The following is a 22,724-nucleotide window of genomic DNA, read 5'->3' on the forward strand; positions in this document are numbered from 1 at the left end:
AATCTCACCAGCTCAAAGTCTGAAATCTCACCATCTAAGTCACCTAAATATTGTGCAGACAAGGCTCCTGGGGGCAGTCCTTGAAGGAGTCTGGACTTCAGTTCCTGAGGTACAGTTCCTCTCCATGTGGACCCATGAAACCAAAGAGACAAACCACCTTCCCCAAACTCCCAACACAATGGTTAGACAGGCATCAGAAAATAGTTACAGAGATTCTGGTTCAAAGGAGAATGAAGAGTAAATAGGAGTCACTGGTCCACAACAGTCTTGAAATCCAGCAGGGTAAATGCTGGATTTTTCTTGATTATATTTCCAGTTCTAGGACTATGCCTCTGTAGCTGTGGACTTTGCTCTCCAGGCTCTCAGTTCTGCTCCCTTAGTCATCCTTCTTTTCTCATGAAAAGTAACATGTATATGCAGCTGAGTGGTAGTATCAGATTGCTTCAGGCCACTAGAGCTTTAGGGTTCTGATAACTGTTTTCATTTGGTTCTCTCCTTCCCTTTCAGTCCAAGCCGACAGTGTTTCTGCTGAAATAATTTTCTCAAGAGGCTTGTGGGTCTTGCTTGAAATTCACTGGGCTTTGTTCTCTTAGACAAACACCCCACCCATAAATCTATTTGAGAGAATCCTTTTGCTCCCTTGGTTACCACTGTAATAGCTGAGGGTCATTGCCCTTCCCCTCCTGGAGACCCTCTAGCTTGACTTAGAGGATCTATAAGGTCCAAATTTAACCTCTTCTTTGAAGGGCCTTTTAGTTACTAAACACTGAGATTTTTTGATGTTTCTGATGGTTGAGCAAAGGTTATACAGTCATATTCAGCCTTTTCTCTCTGCCGTATTTTCAGCGTCATTTCTAACTTTTAACATCTTTGCCACCTGAAGAAGCTGGGGCTTTAAAAACCATCCAGTCCTAATTCCTTTTAGTTTAATAATTCTTTAGATTTATTTCTCCCCTTCCTCATGTTACTATAAGCAGCAAGAGAAACCAGGCTATACCTCCACCACTTTTCTCAGTAGTCTACTTAGTTATAGAGCCAATGTTTGTCACTTACAAGTCTGCCTTCTGACATCACTGCAGGACACAATTTCGCTACACTTTCTGCCACTACAAAACAAGGATCGCCCTTCCTCCAGTTTCTAATAAATACTCCTCACTTCTATCTGAGCCCCACTGGCAGCCCTCCAAGTCCAGGTATATTTTAACCACCTGTCTGAGGCAATTTAGGCTTTTTCTATCATTATTCTCAAAATTCAACCAACCTATGATCACTGCTTGATTCTAAACCTGTCTCCACCTATTAGGTATTTGTTATAGCAGCATCTCACATACAGTACCAAAATCTGCAATAGTTTTCTATTGCTGTGTAATAATCACCCCAATTTTAATATCTTAAAACGACACCCAATTTTTATCACACAATTTCAGAAGCCCAAGTACTGGATCTGTTGCTAGAATCTTACAAGGTGAAATCAAGGCATCAGTTGGGGCTGTGGTTTTCATCTGATTCTCAGGGTTGTCTTCCTAGCTTATTCGGGTTGTTGGTAGAATTCAGTTCCTTGCAGTTATACAACTGGGGTCCCCATTTACTTGCTAGTCAATGGCTAGGGATGTTCTCAGCTCCTAGAGTTCACCCCTGTAACAGGCAGGCAGTTCACAACATACCTGTCTGCTTTCTTCTTCCAGGCCAGCAGTCTTTCTGACTCATGCTTCACCTTATTTTGGGGAGCTCACCTGACGAGGTCAGGTCCACCCAAGATAATCTCCCTTTTGATGAACTCAAAATCAATTGACTAAGACCTTATTTACACCTGCAAAATAACTTTTGCCATAGAATGTAATTTAATTACAATATGATATTGTAGGATTCTGTGCCTTCCACAGAATCCTTCAATTCAACTCCTCTTTAAAATTAAATATTACTGTATGTATATTTCTTTACTGTAAATAAATCTGTAGTTTAGGCTCTATGGCCTTTTGCCATAAATTGATATGAAATGAAATACAAAGTCTCATTTTAGCAAATTATTGTAAACATTGTTCCCACATCTTTAAAATGAACAATTTCTTTTCATCTCTTTTTACTTACATGTCTGTTTTTAACAGAAATAGGCTGCCCGTTAATCAAGCATTAAGTGATTGAGATTTTATCATGGTGTAAATAAGAACCGAAGAGCAGCTGAAGGTAGAACTTCAGAAGTCACAATGAGACATCACTACTGTATTCATTCATTCTAGTTACTGCAAATTCACGGTGTGTTCAGGAAAAGGCAGGATCAGAAAATCTGGCTTGTGACTCAATGTGAAGAGGTCCATTTCACGAATGTCTCCATTATACATATACAATACTTAAATATACAGTTCTATCATAACTGATCATGCGTTTTCATGTATAAGTATGCTCAACATTGAAATTACACTAACCATAATGAATTCAAAAAATTTTAGATGATTTTTTAGAGCAAGACCAACGTCTTTATGAAAAGTGATGCAAATGTGTAAAACTCTATTCTTATAGGCAATCTTAAATTGAGTCACTAAAATAAAATATAGCATACTTTCAAGATCAATGTGAGAATTATTCAAACTATTCCGTCTTTATCTCAAGTTGGATTCATTCTTCTTTATCCTCAGCTGTGTTTCTAACCTGATTCTCATAATTGTTGATTTTTGACCCAAGAAAGCAAATTAGTCACAGTGGTTAATACGTTTTCCTCTTCATTTCAGAATATATTTAAAGTTTACATAAGTCATCTTTCGTAGAGAATACTATCCAAAATTAATACCTAAAAATTTGAGGTCTTTTTCGGGTGCCCATATATGTGTTCGTCTCCACTGTATAGATTATTTAAGAGTGGACTGAGCATTCTGAATAATCTGAGTACAAGATGCCATTTGAAGTATTAAAAAGACTATAATCTAATGAAGTAAGGCAGTGCCTATTTGGTGATAACACTGATTGTTTGTTCTCTAGTTGATAGGTTTCAAAGTTGTTCTAAACATTTTTTTAACAGCAGCCAACAGCACTGTGATACCATTAATCAGGGCAGCAATCTCAGGCAGAGCTGAGAAAAGGCTGAGGTGAAGAGTTAGCAAGACAGTAGGGGCAGGAGTATGATATTTATAGGACCTATCTAGGGAAGATGTTATTTCTCATGACACAGTTGAAGGTAAATACTTCTCAATTCAGTGATCTTATATTCCTCCCATTATATCAGAGGATAGTTTTCATTGTTGCAAATGTTGGCATTTAATCCAGACTTTTAAAATTCTTCTAAGGTGCCTGTGAAACCTCAAAGTGGGATGACTCACAGTAAGAATTTCTACGCCTCTCTCTTATACACTCATCCTTTCCCTTTACTGTAATTTATTCAGATACAAATGTAAAAATAAAATGAGTTGAAAATATATTCCCACTTGCATCCATTAGTCAGGTCTTACATTCTTGCCTCCGTGCTGTTTTCAAATCATTAAGCATGGTGTTGAGGGTATTCAGGGAAAGTCAGTTAACTTCCCTGGGTCTTTTCTTTTTCTGTTTGAATTCATAAAATGTTTGAGATAGAAATAGATGGCTTCTAAGCTCTTATCTAACTCCTAAAAATAGCCTATGGTCCTAATATAAGACGTTTTGACAGATATTAGAATAGTGTTGATTATGCCCTAAGCACTTTTCAACACTGCACTTGGGGATACCACCTAATAAACAGAGGAACCAAGAAAAATATCAAGGTGGTTTCTCATTATTTGAGTAAGAAAAAGCTGGTCATTGACTCACATCTCTAATCTTTATTCCATATGTGTGTGTATGTGGAATAAAGATTAGAATCACTCATTTCTGAATAAAAGAATTGATTGAAGTCTACTTCCTGTTGTTTTGAAACTTTTCATCTTTTATCGGGAATACCTTGATTTCAAAGCAAAAATACTTAGTCTATACCCATATACTCCATCACACGCTGACTTTGATTGATCGTAGGCATGGAATAGTAGAATTCTGCACAGTTTTAGTCAAGGCAGAAAAAACAAAATATCATCACAAAACTGCATAGGCAACATGACACAGAGGATAAATTTGTTTCAATCAAAGCTTCCTGTAAATTTATGAGATAATTATGGAAACTGCTAAGTAATACTCACTCAGATGAGCGTGATCGTCCCTCCACTGTGTAGGAACATTAAGTGGCTTTCTTAGGGAGAATACCCTGTTTCTTCTGGATTAGTCACTGAAAGTTCACCCACTTGAATGACTTCCAGAGATCATTTAATTACAGAATGAAAACTCTGTCTTTTAGCTCAAAAATATCTCTAATGATATAATTCACCATTTCTTATATAAGCAGAATTTTACCAGTATGATAGAATTCACCATTTCTTATATAAGCAGAATTTCAAAGTCTCACAGGTCTTAATCTTCGAGATGAAAGGGACCTTAGACGTTAGCTAGTCTTCCTTTTCCCCTATCCAACCTAGACACTTCCCCTACACCATTCACGCCCGATGAGAACCCATTTCTCATATAGCCTTCTGTGGAATAGCCTCTGTGGGAACCCATTCAATTTTGGAATATTGCAGCTCCTACGATCTAGACGTTTCTTCTTCCTAAATTACACTCAAATAGTTTCCTATAATTAATTTAACAAACATTAATCTTACCTCTCAAACATTAATCTATATCACCCACCTAAGTCTAGGTAGTTATCACATTTTGAAAAAAAGAAATCTGTAAGATAAACATTCCTTCTCCTTTGCCCTTCTCCCATGATTCCAGATGCTTCTGCATCCCGGTCAGCCTCTTCTAACTGATGACTCTGCTCCTCAGTAATAACACCCAGAAGAGAACAGGTTATGCAATTTGCATTTTGACCAGTGCAGCTTCCTACAGGAGTATCTTCTTTGAGCTGTTTATTGCATTTTCCTTAATATAAGCCAATACTGCCTTAGATATTTTTTGTCAATTCTTTAAAAAATTATTGGCTTATGTTGAGTTTGAATGCAATAAAACCTTAGGAAGTCCTAGGATTCAGAGTTTCTTTACTTGATATATGAAACGTAAGAATACATATTTTAATTTATCCTTACTACATTTTATGGCATAGCTTTGATAAAAACTGCATATTTTTGTGATAGTTTTAAAAACTCGATTATATCAACTAACATATTAACTAGAACTTCCATATGTGTTAGATTAGAAAGTTCTCAATCTGTGATTATCCAAGACAGACAAAAATATTGAATAAGGTACACTCTGAGCCTCACCAAAGGCACAATCGACCGGATATGGTAAAGCAATCATCGGTGAAAACACCAAATGTGCTATCTTACAGCCTGAATTTCTTCAAATTCCAAACAAGAAAATGATGAGGGTTTTTGGCCAGATACCTTGCTGAAATAAAGACGCACTCGTTCTAACATTTTGATCAACTCCTGAAATGAAGACATAGATAGCAACGTGCTGTTGAAATCTGCAATAATCTTGGGTGGGAGATTTAACATACTCTGTGATGGTATCAAGATTTAGAAAGACTGAGTGACATTCAGTACTTCTGGGGCCCTAGAATTCTCCAACTGGGTAATTAAAGAGCAACTTAAAGCCCAAACTATTCATTTATGATACAAAGTAATCGTCTAATACATTTAACATTTATGAATTGAAAAAACAGGGATTGCTCTGCCTATCACTGAGAAATCCTTGACATTTCAAAAACATTCTGTCTTTTCTGTTTTAAAAAAATGTATAGTTTCAAATGGTAAAGGACTGATTCCTTAAAGCTGAATTTCTTAGGTTTATTTTTCATTTGTATAAATTTATTAAACATGAATTATTCAAAGCTTCTAAAGAACAGTTCAAACATATATCTATTAATATAATTCATTATCTGTTAGAACAGGATTTTCTAAAATTCCTGTGCTTTGCCCATAACTCTGGGTGTCATCCATTGAGCCGTTTAAACTATTTTCTGGAACTTTTTCTATTTACTCTCTTCCCAAGCAATTCTCCCCTTTGCCTACTTTAATAGGAGCTCTGTAGTCACAGACCTATTTGAAATCAATGGGATGGCAAGAGAAGCTTACTAAAGAGAACCTACCAAATATTTCTATGCAGGTTTTTAAGACTTAAACTTCATTTGGAAGCTGCTGCCTCAGTTCCATAGCTTGGTAAGAGCTAAACAAAAGACAAACAAAGTTCATCATTTCCCAATTGAATAGTGTGACGTGTCTTAAGCAAGGCTATGATGCATATGCCGATATAGGTAATCAAAAGGTCATATGTAACTCTCCTGTCTCTGGACCAAAGCGAAGGAAAGGGAATCTCAGTGACGTGAACAACTTACTAAGGCGCAGCCTGCTGTGCTCAAACTGCATGAAGAAAACACCATCAACCGTTTATGAGATTTGCATCATCTGACACATTCGAAGGATAAACAGTGAAGTGCAGAGATTCTTACGTTCTTGAAAGGACGTGAAGAGCATCTGAAACCGGCTGTTGCGACTGCCCTCGTCCGCCCACATGCGGACGACCCCGAGACCTGTACGGAGCATGACGTCATTGGCCACGGTGCTGCAGAACTTGGCTTTCAGATCCTCCACGGAGCTGCTTCCATCATACACCGCCACAAAATTCCTTTTGCATTCATTTGAATTCTGCATCTCATAGTCCAAGAATCGTAAGTAGATCTGTAAAACAACAAAGAGAGGATAATTTCCCAGAATGAATATAGGAGAGTAGTTCACCAAGCACCAGAACTTCCTTTCTCTTTCTGTCTCACAAGACAGTCTTGATTGCAATCAATCTTATTATTTTTTCCCTGTGGAAAGTAAAGATGTATGACTCAGATCAACTTGTGTTTAAAATTGTTTTCAAATGTTATTGTCCTTTCTTTAGGTAAATGTACCATTTCCCATAGCTGAGTATTTTTACACAAATGATCCTTATTTCTTCTCATAACTTATCTGGAATCAGTTATTAGTTTTCATACTTACACACTGTTTTATTTTAATCAGCACAAATGTGTTTTAAATATTCCTGATACATTTTTGTTACAGATCCGTGGCTTCAATCCACTTCCAAAAATTCAGGGAAATAAATAATTTGTACGAATATCAAACAAAACCAGAAATGGTTTCAAAAGACCGTCTCTGATTTTACTTTGTTTAGATTATTTCACATAACTATGCTGCCTCATTTTTGAGGTTCAGAATATTTTTAAAAGCACAGCTAATCTATGATCATTCTCACCATAACAGGGTCAAGGCATTTTAAGTCCACGTAAATAAAAATTAAATTAACACTTAATGAGTAAAAAGTACCGTATGTATAACCTACTTTATAGATTACTGTTAAATACGCCCAACAGCTCTATAAAGTGGCACATTTTATTGTCATGTTCAGGAAATGCAGACTCGGATGGTATAAATTGCAAATTAGACACAAGTTCCTTCCAACTCTCTAGTCCATAATCCTTCCACAATATTATACTGCTTCAGACATACTGTTTTAAGAGCATCAGATATTATTTGACTCTGCACAAATATGCATTAAAAATCACAAACAATTAATTCAACCAATGATAAATATTTATGTATAATGGATTACTACTCAGCCATAAAAAAGAACAAAATCCTGCCAGTTGTGACAACATGGATGGACCTTGAAGGTATTATGCCTACATGAAGTAAGTCGGGTGGAGAAAGACAAACGCTATGATTTCACACATATGTGGAATCTATAAAACAAACAAACAAAATCAAACTCTTAGACAGAAAAAACAGATTAGTTGTTACCAGAGGGGAAGTGAGTTGAGGGTGGGCAAAACAGGTGAAAGGGGTCAACTGTATGGGAATGGATGGTAACTAGACCTGTGGTGGTGACCACTCTGCAGAGTACACAGGTGGTAAATTATAATGCTGTACACCTGTAACATATAATAATCATATTAAAAAAAGAATGTTCAGCCCTCCCCCTCCCCAACCACGGCGGCATGATTCTCCCTTTGTGCTAAAGTATTCTGAACATATTTTAAGCTTTAGTTACAGGTTATATGTACTTTTTGCTAAACTGTGTGTTCCTGAAAAGCTGGGGTGGTGGTGTACTTATTTGATTCGCAGTGTTACACCCTGTGCTGTGTATGTTAAGCACTCACTCCATAAAATTTGCACAGATGTACGTTTAATGACCTACTGACTGGAAATTCTGTTTTCTTTATTAACTTCATTTTTTCAGCATCTGTCTCACATTCATTGGGCACCTATACCCCAGACTTTGTTTTGAGTGCCATAAGTCATGATAATTACATAGAATAATTGACATTTTATTATTTGCTGTAGAAAATGACATGCAATCATTTTCAAAACAAGGTATTTATAACTAAACTGTGACATAAAAGCATATACGTCATATGTTGCAGACTCATAAGGAATTGAGTGTAAATAAAATGTGAGTCCCATGGCAGGAAATCGTCACATAACTCTCAGGAGGAAGAACAAAAAGAGAAACATAGGGGGAAATGGACAAAACTAAGAAACAATGGAAAGCACTGTAGTTTCATTATGCTTTGCATGGTGAGCAGGTTTTCATGTATATGCAATCTGTAACATCTCAGTTGGAAGCTATCCCAAAATTCCCAAATACTTTGATACTGACTTTAAATTAACTGCCATTACTGCGATCTTATAAAACATACAGCCTAGGAAAGCCTGCCTGTTCTTCATTCCTCCGTCATTGCTTTGTTTTATTCTATGAAAAGTTCAAATATTACTCATGTAGCCCATCTTGGATGCACTCTTCCCAACCAAATGTTACATTCCTGAAAATTATCCAGAAAATTCCAAATTGTCCACCCTAGGAAGGCATATCTGAAAATGTTAAACCTTCCAAGTTTCTACTAACTGGTTTGTTTTTCAAATTTTCACAAGGATTTGTAAAAAGGAACTGGGTCTGTAGTTAGATGACCTTTACCAGGAAGCTGGAGCACAGGAGACAAAATAGCTTTTGCTCAAGGAAAATAAGTAAATCAACGTGAAAGCCTTAAGTAGTATTAAAATCCTAAACTTTTGTTTTAAAGAGCGCTTCACTAGCCCCATCCTGAATAAAAGTAAACAAATTGAAAACACTATAAAAATATAAAAAATGTAAATACCTATAAAATCTAGGTATTCTTAGAAAGTAAAAAAGTTGTTAAATGCAACAAAAATCAAATATATATCTATATTCTCAAATACTATACAATGACTCCAACATAGTTTATTAGACCTCAAAAGAATATGCAATTACAATTGTAAACGTACATAGTTACTAACAGGAGAAAACACTGAGTAGGGTAACTGAAAACCCCTCCCTCCAATGCCCTTACAAAGCTATAAAAAGCAAACACCATCCCCACAGAAAGAAAAATAAAGTAATCACTTGACTGATTCAAGAAAGAAAGATATTTGATCCTGTGACATTTTCAGGTTGAGTGATTCAGTGGCCGAACATGTCTGAACAATTATTTCAGAAACACAACTTAACATACTAACTTAGTATTTGCGTCGTGTACTGGCAATAACTTAAGACATTGAGCTAACACATTATTTCACTCAAATCTCTCAACAGTAATACACACTATTATAACAACTATTTTAAAATGAAAAAACACACCAAGGTTTAGAAAAGCTAAGTAACTTTCTCAAAGTGACACAGGCCCTTTAGTAATAGATTGGTATTGAACTCAGATATGCCTGACACTTTTCTCCTTAGTATCAAACTTTGCAGCTGCATATAAATTTTTTGAAAATTTTCAAAGACTGATATTCCAGAAAGAATGTTATAGTCTTGAATAAAAACAAACTCCAACAAAATCGACAAATAAGCATTTCTAAAGGGGCTAAGAAACATATTGACGATTGAGATATGAATAACGTTCACAGAAAATAAATGTGTCTCTCTGAAGTAAATGGCTGTCTTAAATTTTCTTTAAAAATAAGATTATCTTATAGAAGAATACTGCTGTAGTTAGAAAGACAATTTGCATATTCGGCCCATGTGTTCTCATTTGACAGTTCTAGAGAGTGTGAACTTCCACGGGAGGTGAATGGTTTGCATTCTTACATGAAGGGCAATGGCTGAAGTCGAAGAACCTTCTGTATCGAAAGACTATTCTTATTAGACAGAATACTATTCATAGAGGAAGTGAACGATTACAGTCACTAGATTTTATATATTCACTTCTGAAGCATTCAATCATTAAAATTTTTTTTAATAGTTTAAAAAAAGAAGTAAAATATTCCAGTGGGTATTAGCTTTACTGGGCACAGAGGTGTTGCTGCAAAAGCCAAATGCCATTAGCCAGAAAAGTGCTCAAGTTTTCCCACACTAGCTATAGTATATATCATATAAAAACCCTCCCTACATTAGGATTTAGATGACATCTCATCAGCTTAAACCTTGTGCCGTAATATCACTAAGGGGAAGAATGCCATATGACAATGTTTTCACTCAAGGTAGAAAACCACAGAAAGCGCGTTAGTCTCTCTGCTGAAGAAAAGAGAAAGTGATAAACAGAATCATATATAACTCCAGTAAAATAGTCAGATTACAATCTCCTCTCCGTGAATCATTTTGAGGCATTCTTCTTTCTAATCAATCACAAAGAGTTGGAGCTGACAAAATGATTTATTGAATAGGACGTGGGAGGCTTCAGAACACATAAACAATTTCTAGTGATATCTGTCTTCCAAATCACACTAATGTAGACAGCAGAATCCCTTTCATATACTTAAAGCAAGTAAATCTAGCTAACGATTTACTAAGTTAATATACTTACAAATGTGTAATACCAACCATTCAACCGGCTCTCTCCTCTCATGTCACAATGATATGCAAAATACAAACATTGTTTGGCGCAATTATTTAAGATTTGCCAGAAACGTTTTCTCCATGATAAATACAAATTAAATACACCACAGTCTGAAAAACGTTAACCATGGTTTCCATATTGCTTTACACTTTGATAACTAAAGCTACATTCTAAAAAGCGTGTAACCCAGGATTTCTGTGGTTGCTTTTTATTTGTGGCTGGACTTGCCAGGCCTTATAATTTTAGGTAGAATATCCCATGAATTTAGAGGGTAGCACTTTATTTGGAGGAAAAAACCAGAACATCATACTATTGAAAAAACACACACCCCACACAACAAACCCAGATACAGCCATATTAAAATGGTTTTCTGGCATGCACAGACAAGTATCAAAATATTTCAGGTCCATCTGAGTAACCCTCCAAAATCTGATGCTACAAAACTGAGATTTCATTTAAAAACAAAGTTGAACCATAACACTGGTAGTTATCTAATCAGTTAAGATTTTCAATCTGTTTACCCAATTTTTATTTTCATTTTGGAGATAATAAGAGCAGACTCAATCTTTAGAATCCCTAAACTTATCATTGTCAACAATTATTGTTGCTACCCTTTGCCTGGTGCATTAATTTTCTCCTTGATCCCATAACAAATTACCACAAACTGAGCAGCTTCAAACAATGCCCATATATTATCTATAGGTTAGAAATACGGGCTTCCCTGGTGGCGCAGTGGTTGAGAGTCCGCCTGCCGATGCAGGGGATACGGGTTCGTGCCCTGGTCTGGGAAGATCCCACATGCCGCGGAGCGGCTGGGCCCGTGAGCCATGGCCGCTGAGCCTGCGCGTCCGGAGCCTGTGCTCCGCAGCGGGAGAGGCAGCAGCAGTGAGAGGCCCGCGTACCGCAAAAAACAAACAAACAAACAAACAAACAAAAAAAGAAATATTGGTGAGCTGGACTGTGTTTTTTTGCTAAGGTCATATGAGGCTGAAAACTCAACTTCACTATAAAAGATTGATTTATTGTATTTGTCAAGTTTTTCTGTTTTTTATCAAAGTATTTTGAATTAAGTAACATTTAAAAATTAATTTGAAGTTTTAAATGATGGGTAATTAATAAAAGCTAGTTTTATTCTCCCAAGACCTTAATCATTAAATTAATTATCTTCATGTATACACTTTTAAAAGTCTTTTGATTTATTTATTTTCTTGTCTTAACAAATTTGACAATTTCCCCAAATAGTGTGGTTTTGTGACATCACACTGGACTTCGAGTCAGGACATGGAGAACTGGCTTCAGCCCTTTTACTAACTAATCAAATATTTAAGCAGTTACTTATCATAGATTCATCAAGTTTTGGTCTGAAAAGGAGTTTAATATTATCTATGCCAAAAAATTACTTGACTTTTTAATTATTATATAAAATCCCTGCCAAATTTTACTTGGATTCCTCCCATGGAATCTCATTTGATCTTTGGGCATCTCCATTATTAAAATAAAAAACAAAAACCTTCTTAATATTGAATATTTCTCTAGATTCAAGCATACAAATAAATTGCAGTACTTGAAAACATGCAGATTAAGCCTTATCCTCTTATTTCTGTCTCCTAACAGTTCTTCATATGCTTGAAGATTGTCACCATGTCCATTTTTCTAGATATGTATACATCAGTTTATTTTTTCCACGCGTTTTAACTGAATGACAGATTTTTCTTGGTACTGGGTATCTAGAGAGAAATAAGTCTCAGCCTTCATGAAACTGACATTGTTACCACGATGGGCTCATCCAACATTCTTCTCTAATGATTCTCTCCTGGACCAGATCCAGAACTAGACACCATAATACTCTCCTACCACCCTTGCTCTAGAATCTGTATGAAAACCAAAGCGTTGCTTACAGAGGCATATTTCGACATCCCATCGTTAACCAACTTCACTATCCTGACTCAACGTATTCATCTGTTAAAGGACACATCAGTAACGTATTTCCAACTTTCTTTCTGGCTCTGGTATTCCAGTTTCTAAGAAATCTGGGTTAATCACATTCTAATTAAAGGCGATCATCCGTATTACAATTCTCAAACAAAGGAAATATCAGATATTGTATTTTCTGTTTGTGAAGAGGCTGAGGAGCAACATACACTTGATGTAAATTTTAATAGAACCCCAGTAGCTATTTTGCACTTTCATTGTGTAATATGTTTCCGTCACTAGTTATCATTCAAATATTCACATGAGCCATTTCAGGTTTAACTTGCGCTTTGATAGTCTGTTCTCCGAGGCTGCTAGGAACTCCATATAAATAGAAAGCCCACATAGGCTGTCATCTCCAGTTCTTGCTTTTCTCGACAGTTATTCAAAGCCACTTCCTATCCCCTAACCTTTAATTTAACAGAGAAAGTCTGTCACAATAGAGCCAGCTCTGCAGGCGGCTTTGTCCAGCTCTGCAGGTGGTTTCCCCTTTGGGTCACAGAATGCCAAATTCTGTAACAGGCAGGTACACTGGGTATTGTTGATCTGCAATTGTACCGAAGACAGTCTATTCACCAGCTGGAAGGAAATGGTTGTGTGTTTGCAATTCCATAGAAACTGTCTCTTTGACACTGAGGTGACAAAGGTGCTAGTTATGACCATGAGGTGGGACTCAAATATTCCCTGTTGAAAAAAAATCTATAAAATCTTTCACTCATAGAGTTTAAGGAAAATAAACAGCACATGTGAACCCACAGATTATGTAAGGGAGCATAATCAACTGCAATCTAGCTCTCACATTATCTTTGTAGTGGGTTGGGTTTTATGTCACCAGTAGCCTTGGATTTTTTTTTGAAGGAGGAATCACTGTGTCTTTCTTCATAATGCAATTAACTTTTTAAAGACTTGTTCAGATGCAAAGAGACCTGCAGTGGCAAAGCTGGAACTTGGACCATGGTCTGAATCTCCATAACCAGAAGCTTGGGGAAAGTGTTCCACCCTGCCAAATTATATGCGAACCCCAAAGACATATTCACGGGCAATCAAGTGAAGAAGGACAAAAATACTTCCTGAAATACCAACTCCCTCAGACATGAGTTTTATTTTTCCCTCATCCTAAATATCCAGCCACCAAATTCTTTTGTATCTATAGCTTGAGGTGTTAACACCTCTGTCTTTTCTAGACAGGGAAAATCTGTTCTTCAAAAATGCAGATCTGATCACATCACTTTCCTGTTTCACACTCTTCCATGTATCACTAACACACTCAGGATAAATCTGGGCTCTTTAGGGGAATGGACAGAGCCCTTCAGCTTAACCACTCACCTCCATAGTTCTGCTTTCATTGGTCACATGCCGTTCCTTTAATTCCTGAAAAAGCATGCTCTCTTATGATCCTATGACCTTCCAGATGCTATTCACTCTACATGAAGACTTTCCCACCTTGTCTACCTGACAGCACCATTTCTCATTAAGATTCAGAGGACGCCCTGCAATGCAATTTGATTCCACCCTTGATTCTCCTCACCAGCTATATGTGGTCCTTTCCCTCACTCTACTACACCTTATAAATACCATAATGATCTTGTCATATTCCATGGATTATTTTGATACATAGTTGTCTAAGGATTAAACTGGAAACAGGAGGACAGCATAATTTTTCATTTCCTCAGCACAGTGCTTGAGAGTTTATAGCATCACTAAGTCAATTAATTAAATAACAAACTGTTTCAACCTCAACAAATGGGCAACTCCAAATCTAATAAATCAGTAAAGCTTGGTTGTAACTATATTCTATAAATGAAGGATGACAATAAAGGGAGAATAAGCAAATAACAGACACTCTAAACCTGTGACGGCTACTGGCACAAAATTACTCATCCCAATATTTCTTAAGATACATCCATAATAGAATGAATGGGGTTGTTCTAAACAAGTGTTTCCAAAACAGTGATCTGAGTCTGAATCTGGCCCACAATATATTTAGTTTAATACGTCTAATGTTTCCCACTTTTAAAATTTATCGTCAACATTTAAAAATCAAGGTAATCAGGGACTTCCCTGGCAGTCCAGTGGTTAAGACTCCATGCTTCCACTGCAGAGGATGCGCGTTTGATCACTGGTCGGGGATCTAAGATCCCACACGTTGTGCAGCATGGCCAAAAGATAAAATTAAAAAAAATCAAGGTAATCAACATAAAATCTAGATTTTGGGCATATTATGAAGAAAATGGAGGACTTGGTGATGCTGGACCAACATTTTCTCATGATGATCATCAAGGAGTTTAATAGGCAGTTAAGGACCTGCTGTCTCTTTTTCATGGTCCTGATCACCACTGTCTGTCCCTCAGCCCTGTTGCAGGTTTATTTTATATTCCAGAGACACATGACTTTGTGAGCCCTGGACAATTTCTTCCATAGATGTGATTTTAGATTAAAAAGCAAGTAAACTACAGATACTGACAATAAGGACATAAGTTATGCTCAGAACCATAGCTTATATGTGACATTTCAATGCACTTTTCAGAGAGATAGATTTACCCCAGAGTCTCTTATCCAGGTTATCCAATGAGCTCTCCAACATCCTCTCCATATTATTTATGACCTTGAAAGTTACATTAAACAGAGGAAGGCGATTTGCAATTCAAAACTAAAAGAAAATGATAGCTTATGATTGCACTCTGAAATGAACGAAGCATGTCCAGTTGGTTCAAAGCAGTGCACGCTGGAGACACTTGGCAGGCCAACTGTCAAACCTGCATTTCACCTTGAGACTGACCTTGGATCGTGGAGGTGCTCGGATGTACCACTTGCAATCAACGGCCTCGCTAGCAGAAGCTTTGCCTTCCTTCATAATTTGTATAGACTCCACAATGCCTTCAGGGCCGCCCATCTCAAACTCACACACTAAATAACGAAATGCCAAACATACAAAAATGGAGCTTGAGTAATAAACCGAAAGTATATATCATAGCAGAAAACAAAGGCCTCTGAACGGTATTAAATATCTCTTTTACCAACCTGGTAATGGTTTCAAAACTCCAAGGTCCTTAAAGTCAGGATCTTAAAAATTGAGAAAAAGACAATTAGTCTTATTCTGCATTTAGGACTTAAAATGAGGTTGAGTAAGATACCATTAAATTATTCAGGAATGTGCCTTATAAAACATACGAGGGGAAATTAAATGATTAAATAAAAAGTGCATGATAATGTTAAGACTGAAATGTTAATTTACATAATGTAATGTTATTACTACAGGATTTTTATCAAGAAGCCATTTTAAAAAACCTCCCCATGTCATTACTTCATCTAATAACCAAGTAAAAATCTTACTCATTTTCTTTATAATCAGACAACAGATGTTTTTGTAAAATGTATCCATAGATAATTCAAGGTTTGGGTAAACTTCCATCTCTTCTAGATACAATTATTTTGTCTGATTACAGCCAGCGTTAACATAAAGGTGAGCCTACTTGAGGGCTTCTGAGAACGTTTTCCTTGATACTAAACAGACACAAGGCATACAGTTTTCCCAGCTCAAGTTGTGGTCATGTTTGTGTTGGCGCCTTTGGGACCATGTGTGGTGGGCAACTTGTGATGTTGACAGACGCTAAGGTAAGAAAATGCTGACTCTTATGATGAGCAGAATAGAACCATGGAGAACCGTGAGTCCTTAAGAATATCACTGGGGCACTGTACTCACCTCGCCTGGAGTTGCACTTCTCTGGGTTTCTTGCTCTTTTGAAACAATACACATCCCTATAATCTCAGTTACTTTGAATCGATTTTCTCTTATTTATGGGTGAGAGCATCAGAGGCTATGATTTATCTTGGAGACACATGGTATTCAATATAAAAGATGATTGTGAATTTTAATTACTTTTTGCTACTAGGGTATTAGTGATAAATCAAAAATCTTACAAAGTTAGAAATGTTTCATAAGACACCACTCAATAATGGCCTAGGGCTGAAATATGAAAGGGTAGCACTCTTTCTGGATAGAATTAGTCCTGGATATTAAGACCATGTGTGCGTGTATGTCCGTGTGTACCTAAGTGTGCTTCCTAGTGCATCTGTGCGTGTGAACGCACCAAATCCATAACCGCAGGCTGATTTTACTAGGGTACTTCTCGTCACTACAGGTTTTTTTGTTTTTTCTACTAAAGAAAATATTGAATTTTTTGTGTGTTTGTTTTTAAACAGCAATGTGCACTGATCTGTTGAATCTGAAAGTCCTGGATTGGCCCCCCTACAATTTAGTTATATCACCTACTTAGACTCACTTTATTGCAGGACACTAGTAGAATACCAGTGGTAATAAATTTTGAATCGAGATACAAATTCCTTTGTATAACTGTTTTGAAAACAGTTCTTTTGCTTTTTTGGAAAAGAAAGACAGAAAGAAATACCTGCATGCAATATCCATGAAAGAAACAGAAATGAGGAAACATAGTCTACTTGGGTCAGGCCTCCTCCTGGCAGAGATTTTTTTCCTTCATCTAAATCAATGGATATTTGGTTATTCTTTCAAGAAATGTATATGTAATACCTACTATGTACAAGAAAAGAACAGTTTTGTATAGAATTACTCAGATTGGCTGTCACGGTTAAGCACTTTTATTGGTATTGAAGAGACCCACCCACCAAGCTTGCCTACCCCAGTTATCTGGATTCTTTATTATATCCTTTTTACTACTTTTCATAATGGTCAGCATTGCTACTCACTATCTCCTTTTTGATGAGAATGCTTCAGCCTTGCATGGCTGTTGCTATGATTCTTGTGGGACTGTAGTTAGTATTTTCTTCTCTAGCTTGAAGGCGAAGATTTGTCATTTTTATAACTCATGCTAGACAACGTTGAGAGAAATTCCAGTTCTGAGAATTGAAAATGTATTTTTGTCGTTGTATTAATGGTGAGAGCACTGATTGTTTAAAAAAAAATCTTTAGGAAAAAATCATTTCTGCAATTCCATTTGAATTAGGCACCAGTAATACCACAATCACGATAACACATGGCCCCTACGAGCTGTAAAATAAATGACAGAAAATAAACGACATAATTTTTAAAAACAGCCTACACTGAATTTAAGAATATTGAGATTGACTTATTGCTTCAGGGTGTCCAGGGCAATGACATAAATTATTATGCAGAAGCACAATGACCTTGGACTTAATAGTCATCTACTACTCTACAGCTCCCCAAATCTATTCTCCACTAAGCAACCTGAATAAACTTTGAGAAATACAAATCAAATCATGAAATGCACCTGGCTTTCCATTGCCCTTAAGTTAAAGCCACAACTCTCTGTAATGGACTATAAAGTCCTGTGTGTTCTTGCCCCAGACCGCCTGGGCCAACATACCCTAGACTGCTAACCTCTGCTCTTTCCTCTCAAAACACATGGACCCTTTCTATTTCTACAACGTTCTAGGCTGTTCTCATCCTCGGCAATTTGACCTTGCTCTTTTCTCTGTCTTCAGTATCTCTCCCCAGGGCTCTGCACCTGTGAATCCTTCTCATCCTTCAGTTCTTGGCTCAAATATCTCTGAGGAAAGGTCTTCTGGATGACCCTCTCCAAGGGTCATTGACTCCCATTTTCTTTGACTCCCACTTTCTTTTCTCCCTTCGTGGTTTCTTTTATCACAATTATTTTGCCAGTTGTTAGCTTTTTATTGACCACCTACTCCCATATAAGGAAGTACGCTCTACAAGGGCCTTTACGTCTATTCTTCCTCCCTTTATCCAGGACAAAGGACACTGCTTGGACATAATGCATGCACAATAAATGTTATTGAATGTTATTGAAATTACATTACACCGACGTGATTTTCTTATATTGTTGACATATGTACAATGCTTTATACCTACACTTTTCCAATTCAGAGGCTCTCACAGGAAATCTATCAAATTAGGTGCTATATTCAAGACTGACCTCCTATTTACTAAACCTGCATCTTTTTCTTCCTGGCACACAGCTGACTATGTTTCCAGCCTCCCTTGCAACTGAGGATACCATGTCTAATGAAATGTGGACAAAGCGTTGAAGTTTACTTAAAGGCTGGGCTCATAAAAACTTCTTGAAAAAATTATCCACTCCCACTTTCTCCCCTGGTCAACCTCAGAAGGCAGACATTGGCAACGCAGAACCCCATCAGCTCCAATTCCTAAATGAATGTGTGGAGTACAGCCTTTTCCTGATTAGGCTAAATGAGCAAGCAGTAGTAAACTTTAATAATGTGAAATTACTGAGGTTTTAGATTGTTTGTTGTTGTTATTACAGCTATTATTCCCCTAACCCAGCGTTCTTCAAGGCTGAAGTTATGGTCAAGGGCCCCTAGGGTCCATGAGACCCTTTCATGAGACCCAAAGGCTAAAGTGTTTCATAATCCTACTAAAATGACATATTATCTTTAATTTTCCCTGCTATAATCCCTGTAACCCCATTTTTGTCCAATACATTCTAGTTTTGAAACCTTGAATTTTGTCTTGAGCCTACATGGAAGCACAGCTAGAATTAGTACATTTCTCTGTCCTATTTTATAAATACACACACATAGATAAAAGTGTAAGTATTATGAAATTTAACAGTATTTCCCATGAAATAAAATATATTTATAATATAGGTTTCTTACTGTGAAGGATGGACATTTGTCAGAGATGGAGGAGACTAAGCCTCATTTTCTCCATCACCATTACACTGTCTATATCCAAAGTTGGAGAAAAGAATGAAACTGATATTTCAAAGCGGTCTCTTATTTATGGAAAGGAGAAATCTACTCTGAATCAAATGAAAAAGCTTCGCATAAGAAATGAAAAGAAGACAAAAGCTATCTTTCCTTCAGCCTCGTTGATGTCAATAATTTGCCCTATTGTGATTTAGGAAGAAAAATACTTTCTGGTAGTTTTATTGTGACAGTTTGATCGCCAACATTATTTTGAGACAAATAATTGTTTGGGAAGTATTGAATATTTTAAATGTAGATGTTAATATGCTCTTTAAAAGCTAAAACTCTCTCAGTATTGTGTGTCCTCTCCAGCCACTGTGACAATTTACCTTGTAAGATGCTTTGGTGGCTTTTGCATATCTAGTTTGAAAGCTATAACAGCTAATTTTCGGATTTTAAAGAGTTCATCACATTTATGGTTGAAAAATTCAGTTCTTTTTCTTTAATGATCGACCTCAAAATTATGCCACAACTGAACAAATGCAATAATACCATTCAAAAATGTCCTATTGCATAACAGTCAGTTAAATGTTAACATCTCTGAAGCCTGGGAAAGAACAGATTTCATTATACTTTTGTTTCTTATTTAGAGTTTAGTTCATTTTCTTTGGAGTAGATCCTTCACTTCCATGAGTCAGAGAACTCTGTTATTCCAATTTCTTTTTCAGCATCGTTAGATGTTAAACTGTGCAGTTGGGTTGAGAAAGCAAGTCTTCTAATTTTCCTAATAAAGGTCTACAATGAGTCTTTAAATATTAAAAAAAAATAATATTTTTTTATTTTATGGCGAAATAACACATGTTAATATAATAGTTGTAAAAGTATATGAGATAATGTTATATAATTATATAGTTATTACATATAACTATTTAACTGGGAAAATTTTGAATAAACAAAAAATAATATTGCAAAACAAAACAAAATCAAAAGCTAAAAGTCATTTGTTACACTTTTCAAATTAAAAATGACAGTCACTGAAACATGTTACAAAGTAGGTTATTGTATTGTATTGGCTGGAGAAGCACACATAAGACCTGAGAAACTAATAAAGCAATGCCTTTAGTCAGCTGCCATTGCTGAATGTCTACTGGTTGAAAAGTAGTTTAAAAAAAAAAAGACAAACCCAGGACACTGTTGCTTTCCAACCATATAGTAACTTGCTGATAGAAAGTTTTAGCTTTAAACAAGGAAACAGAGTTAATATCTTTCTACAGAACCTCACTTTTGTCTAACAGATAGACAGATGTACAGACATGGCTAAGCTTGCTTATTTTCCTTGAATTCGTTCAGCGTCAGCATGGACCAATCATCACAGATCTTCTTTCATGCGAATGCTTGGCAACAAATGCAAGAAGTACTGAAATATCCAAATGTTGGATGACTTTTAAATCTTATGACATACTGAAACATCTGTGTTGACAGTTGCATTGATAGTGCAAAGGCAGTGGTGAATAAAACTGCTGATGCTTTATCCCAAATCAAGACAATGGCACCAAACCTCAGCTGTTAGTAGTCATTGTATAATTCATCTCCATGCATTCTCGGGGGTAAAAAAAACAATTTTCCTTTAAAGTCTCCTTGATGAGGCGCTCAAAATTGCTAATTTTTAAAAATGTAACATTTTGAATACATATCTTTTCCGCAGGAAGAACGCAGTGAATCTGCTGACTTTTCTGCAGGAAGAACATAGTGAATCTTTTGACTTTAAGGAAAACAAATTGAAAATATTTGCTGCCAAAGATAAAATTCCACCTCCGATCAAACAAAAATGTATCCATCACTGTGTATCTGACAGTTCCTCATACTTAAATAATTTTTCAATGTGATTGTTGTTTATGTGAACAAGTGTGCTTTTTGACATTGAATAATGAAATATGTTCGTATTTGGAAGAGCAGCATATACCCGTGACCCAGTAACGGTCATCTAGTGATGTTTGGTGTTAAATAACTATGCATGGGTAAAAGAGGCATTTGAAGAGCAAAATACATTAATAGATGTTAATGTTAACAGAATACAAAAACTCCATTGATATAGTTTCACATTCCCCATTGCAAGTAACCTTTAAGAAACTATCGCTTTTTGAAGTTTGCGCTAGTATCCATCTGAAAAGGCTATGAAAACACTCTTCCCTTTTCCAACTACATTTCTCTGTGAGGCTGAATTTTCTTCATATACGTCAACCATAAGAACACACTGCAAAGATGTAATGCAGAGGCACATGTGAGAATCCAGCTGTCCCCTAATAAACTAGACATTAGATTTACAAAAATGTGAAACAATGTAATTCCCCTAATTGTTATTTTAATATTTATTAATAGATATGTTCACTTTAATCAGTTTTTTTAAGTATGCTTTATGTTAACACATAATTGGTTTTCAGGGTAATTTTTCTATGAATTAATAAATAGCTATTTAAAATTTTATCAGTTTAAATGTCTAATATGATAAATATTGAATGATATAGCTAAATAAGCTGAAGCATTTTGAGGTCTTCAGTATTTTTTAAAAGAAGATAGGGCTGGGCTTCCCTGGTGGCGCAGTGGTTGCGAGCCCGCCTGCCGACGCAGGGGACACGGGTTCGTGACCCGGTCCGGGAAGATCCCACGTGCCGCGGGAAATTCAAGGAATTTCCCGAATTCAAGGAAAATAAGCAAGCTTAGCCATGTCTGTACATCTGTCTATCTGTTAGACAAAAGAAGAAGATAGGGCTTTTGAGACCAAAATATTTCAGAACTTCTGCCTGAATGAACGCCATCTTTGAATTATGGGTAAATGCCTTCTCCCAACAAAAATCTAACTTACAATTTATTAACTCAGGACTGTGCAATTCATTTATTTTATATTCCAAGGAAATTTCCACAATGCTAGCCACATTGTAGTTGGACTTTCAGTAAATTATTGTTTATCTGATTAGATTATGACTAAATCAAAATCAGAGGCATCTTCATTTTACAAATGAACAAAACGGGGGTTCAACAACTTTAGGAAAATAAACTTGCTCTGGTCCAAAACCTAAAACTTTGAACAAATCACTAAGTATTTCTGAAACATATTTTTCTTAGCTAAAATCAAGATGCTGGTTTAGGCTTTTTTTTTTTTTTTTTTTTTTTTTTTGCGGTACGCGGGCCTCTCACTGTTGTGGCCTCTCCCGTTGCGGAGCACAGGCTCCGGACGTGCAGGCTCAGGGGCCAT

General features: G+C 36.4%; 1 protein-coding gene across 5 annotated transcripts in view; it reads right to left on the bottom strand.

The window, feature by feature from the left end:
- Positions 1-22,724, bottom strand: part of NETO1 (neuropilin and tolloid like 1) — a 99,039-nt gene that overhangs the window by 32,023 nt on the left and 44,292 nt on the right. For 4 of the 5 annotated variants that reach the window (XM_030868290.2, XM_030868288.2, XM_060310242.1 and 1 more), the window contains exons 5-7: positions 15,827-15,868; positions 15,585-15,712; positions 6,446-6,674 (exon numbers count right to left, since the gene is read on the bottom strand). In XM_030868290.2, the coding sequence (XP_030724150.1) occupies positions 6,446-6,674; positions 15,585-15,712; positions 15,827-15,868 (399 nt within the window). Of the gene's footprint in view, positions 1-5,807; positions 6,163-6,445; positions 6,675-15,584; positions 15,713-15,826; positions 15,869-22,724 lie in introns of those variants that run through there. The other variant, XM_060310243.1, reaches the window with a different exon arrangement.

This window comes from Globicephala melas, chromosome 13, assembly GCF_963455315.2.
Source record: "Globicephala melas chromosome 13, mGloMel1.2, whole genome shotgun sequence".
Lineage (NCBI taxonomy): Eukaryota > Metazoa > Chordata > Mammalia > Artiodactyla > Delphinidae > Globicephala > Globicephala melas.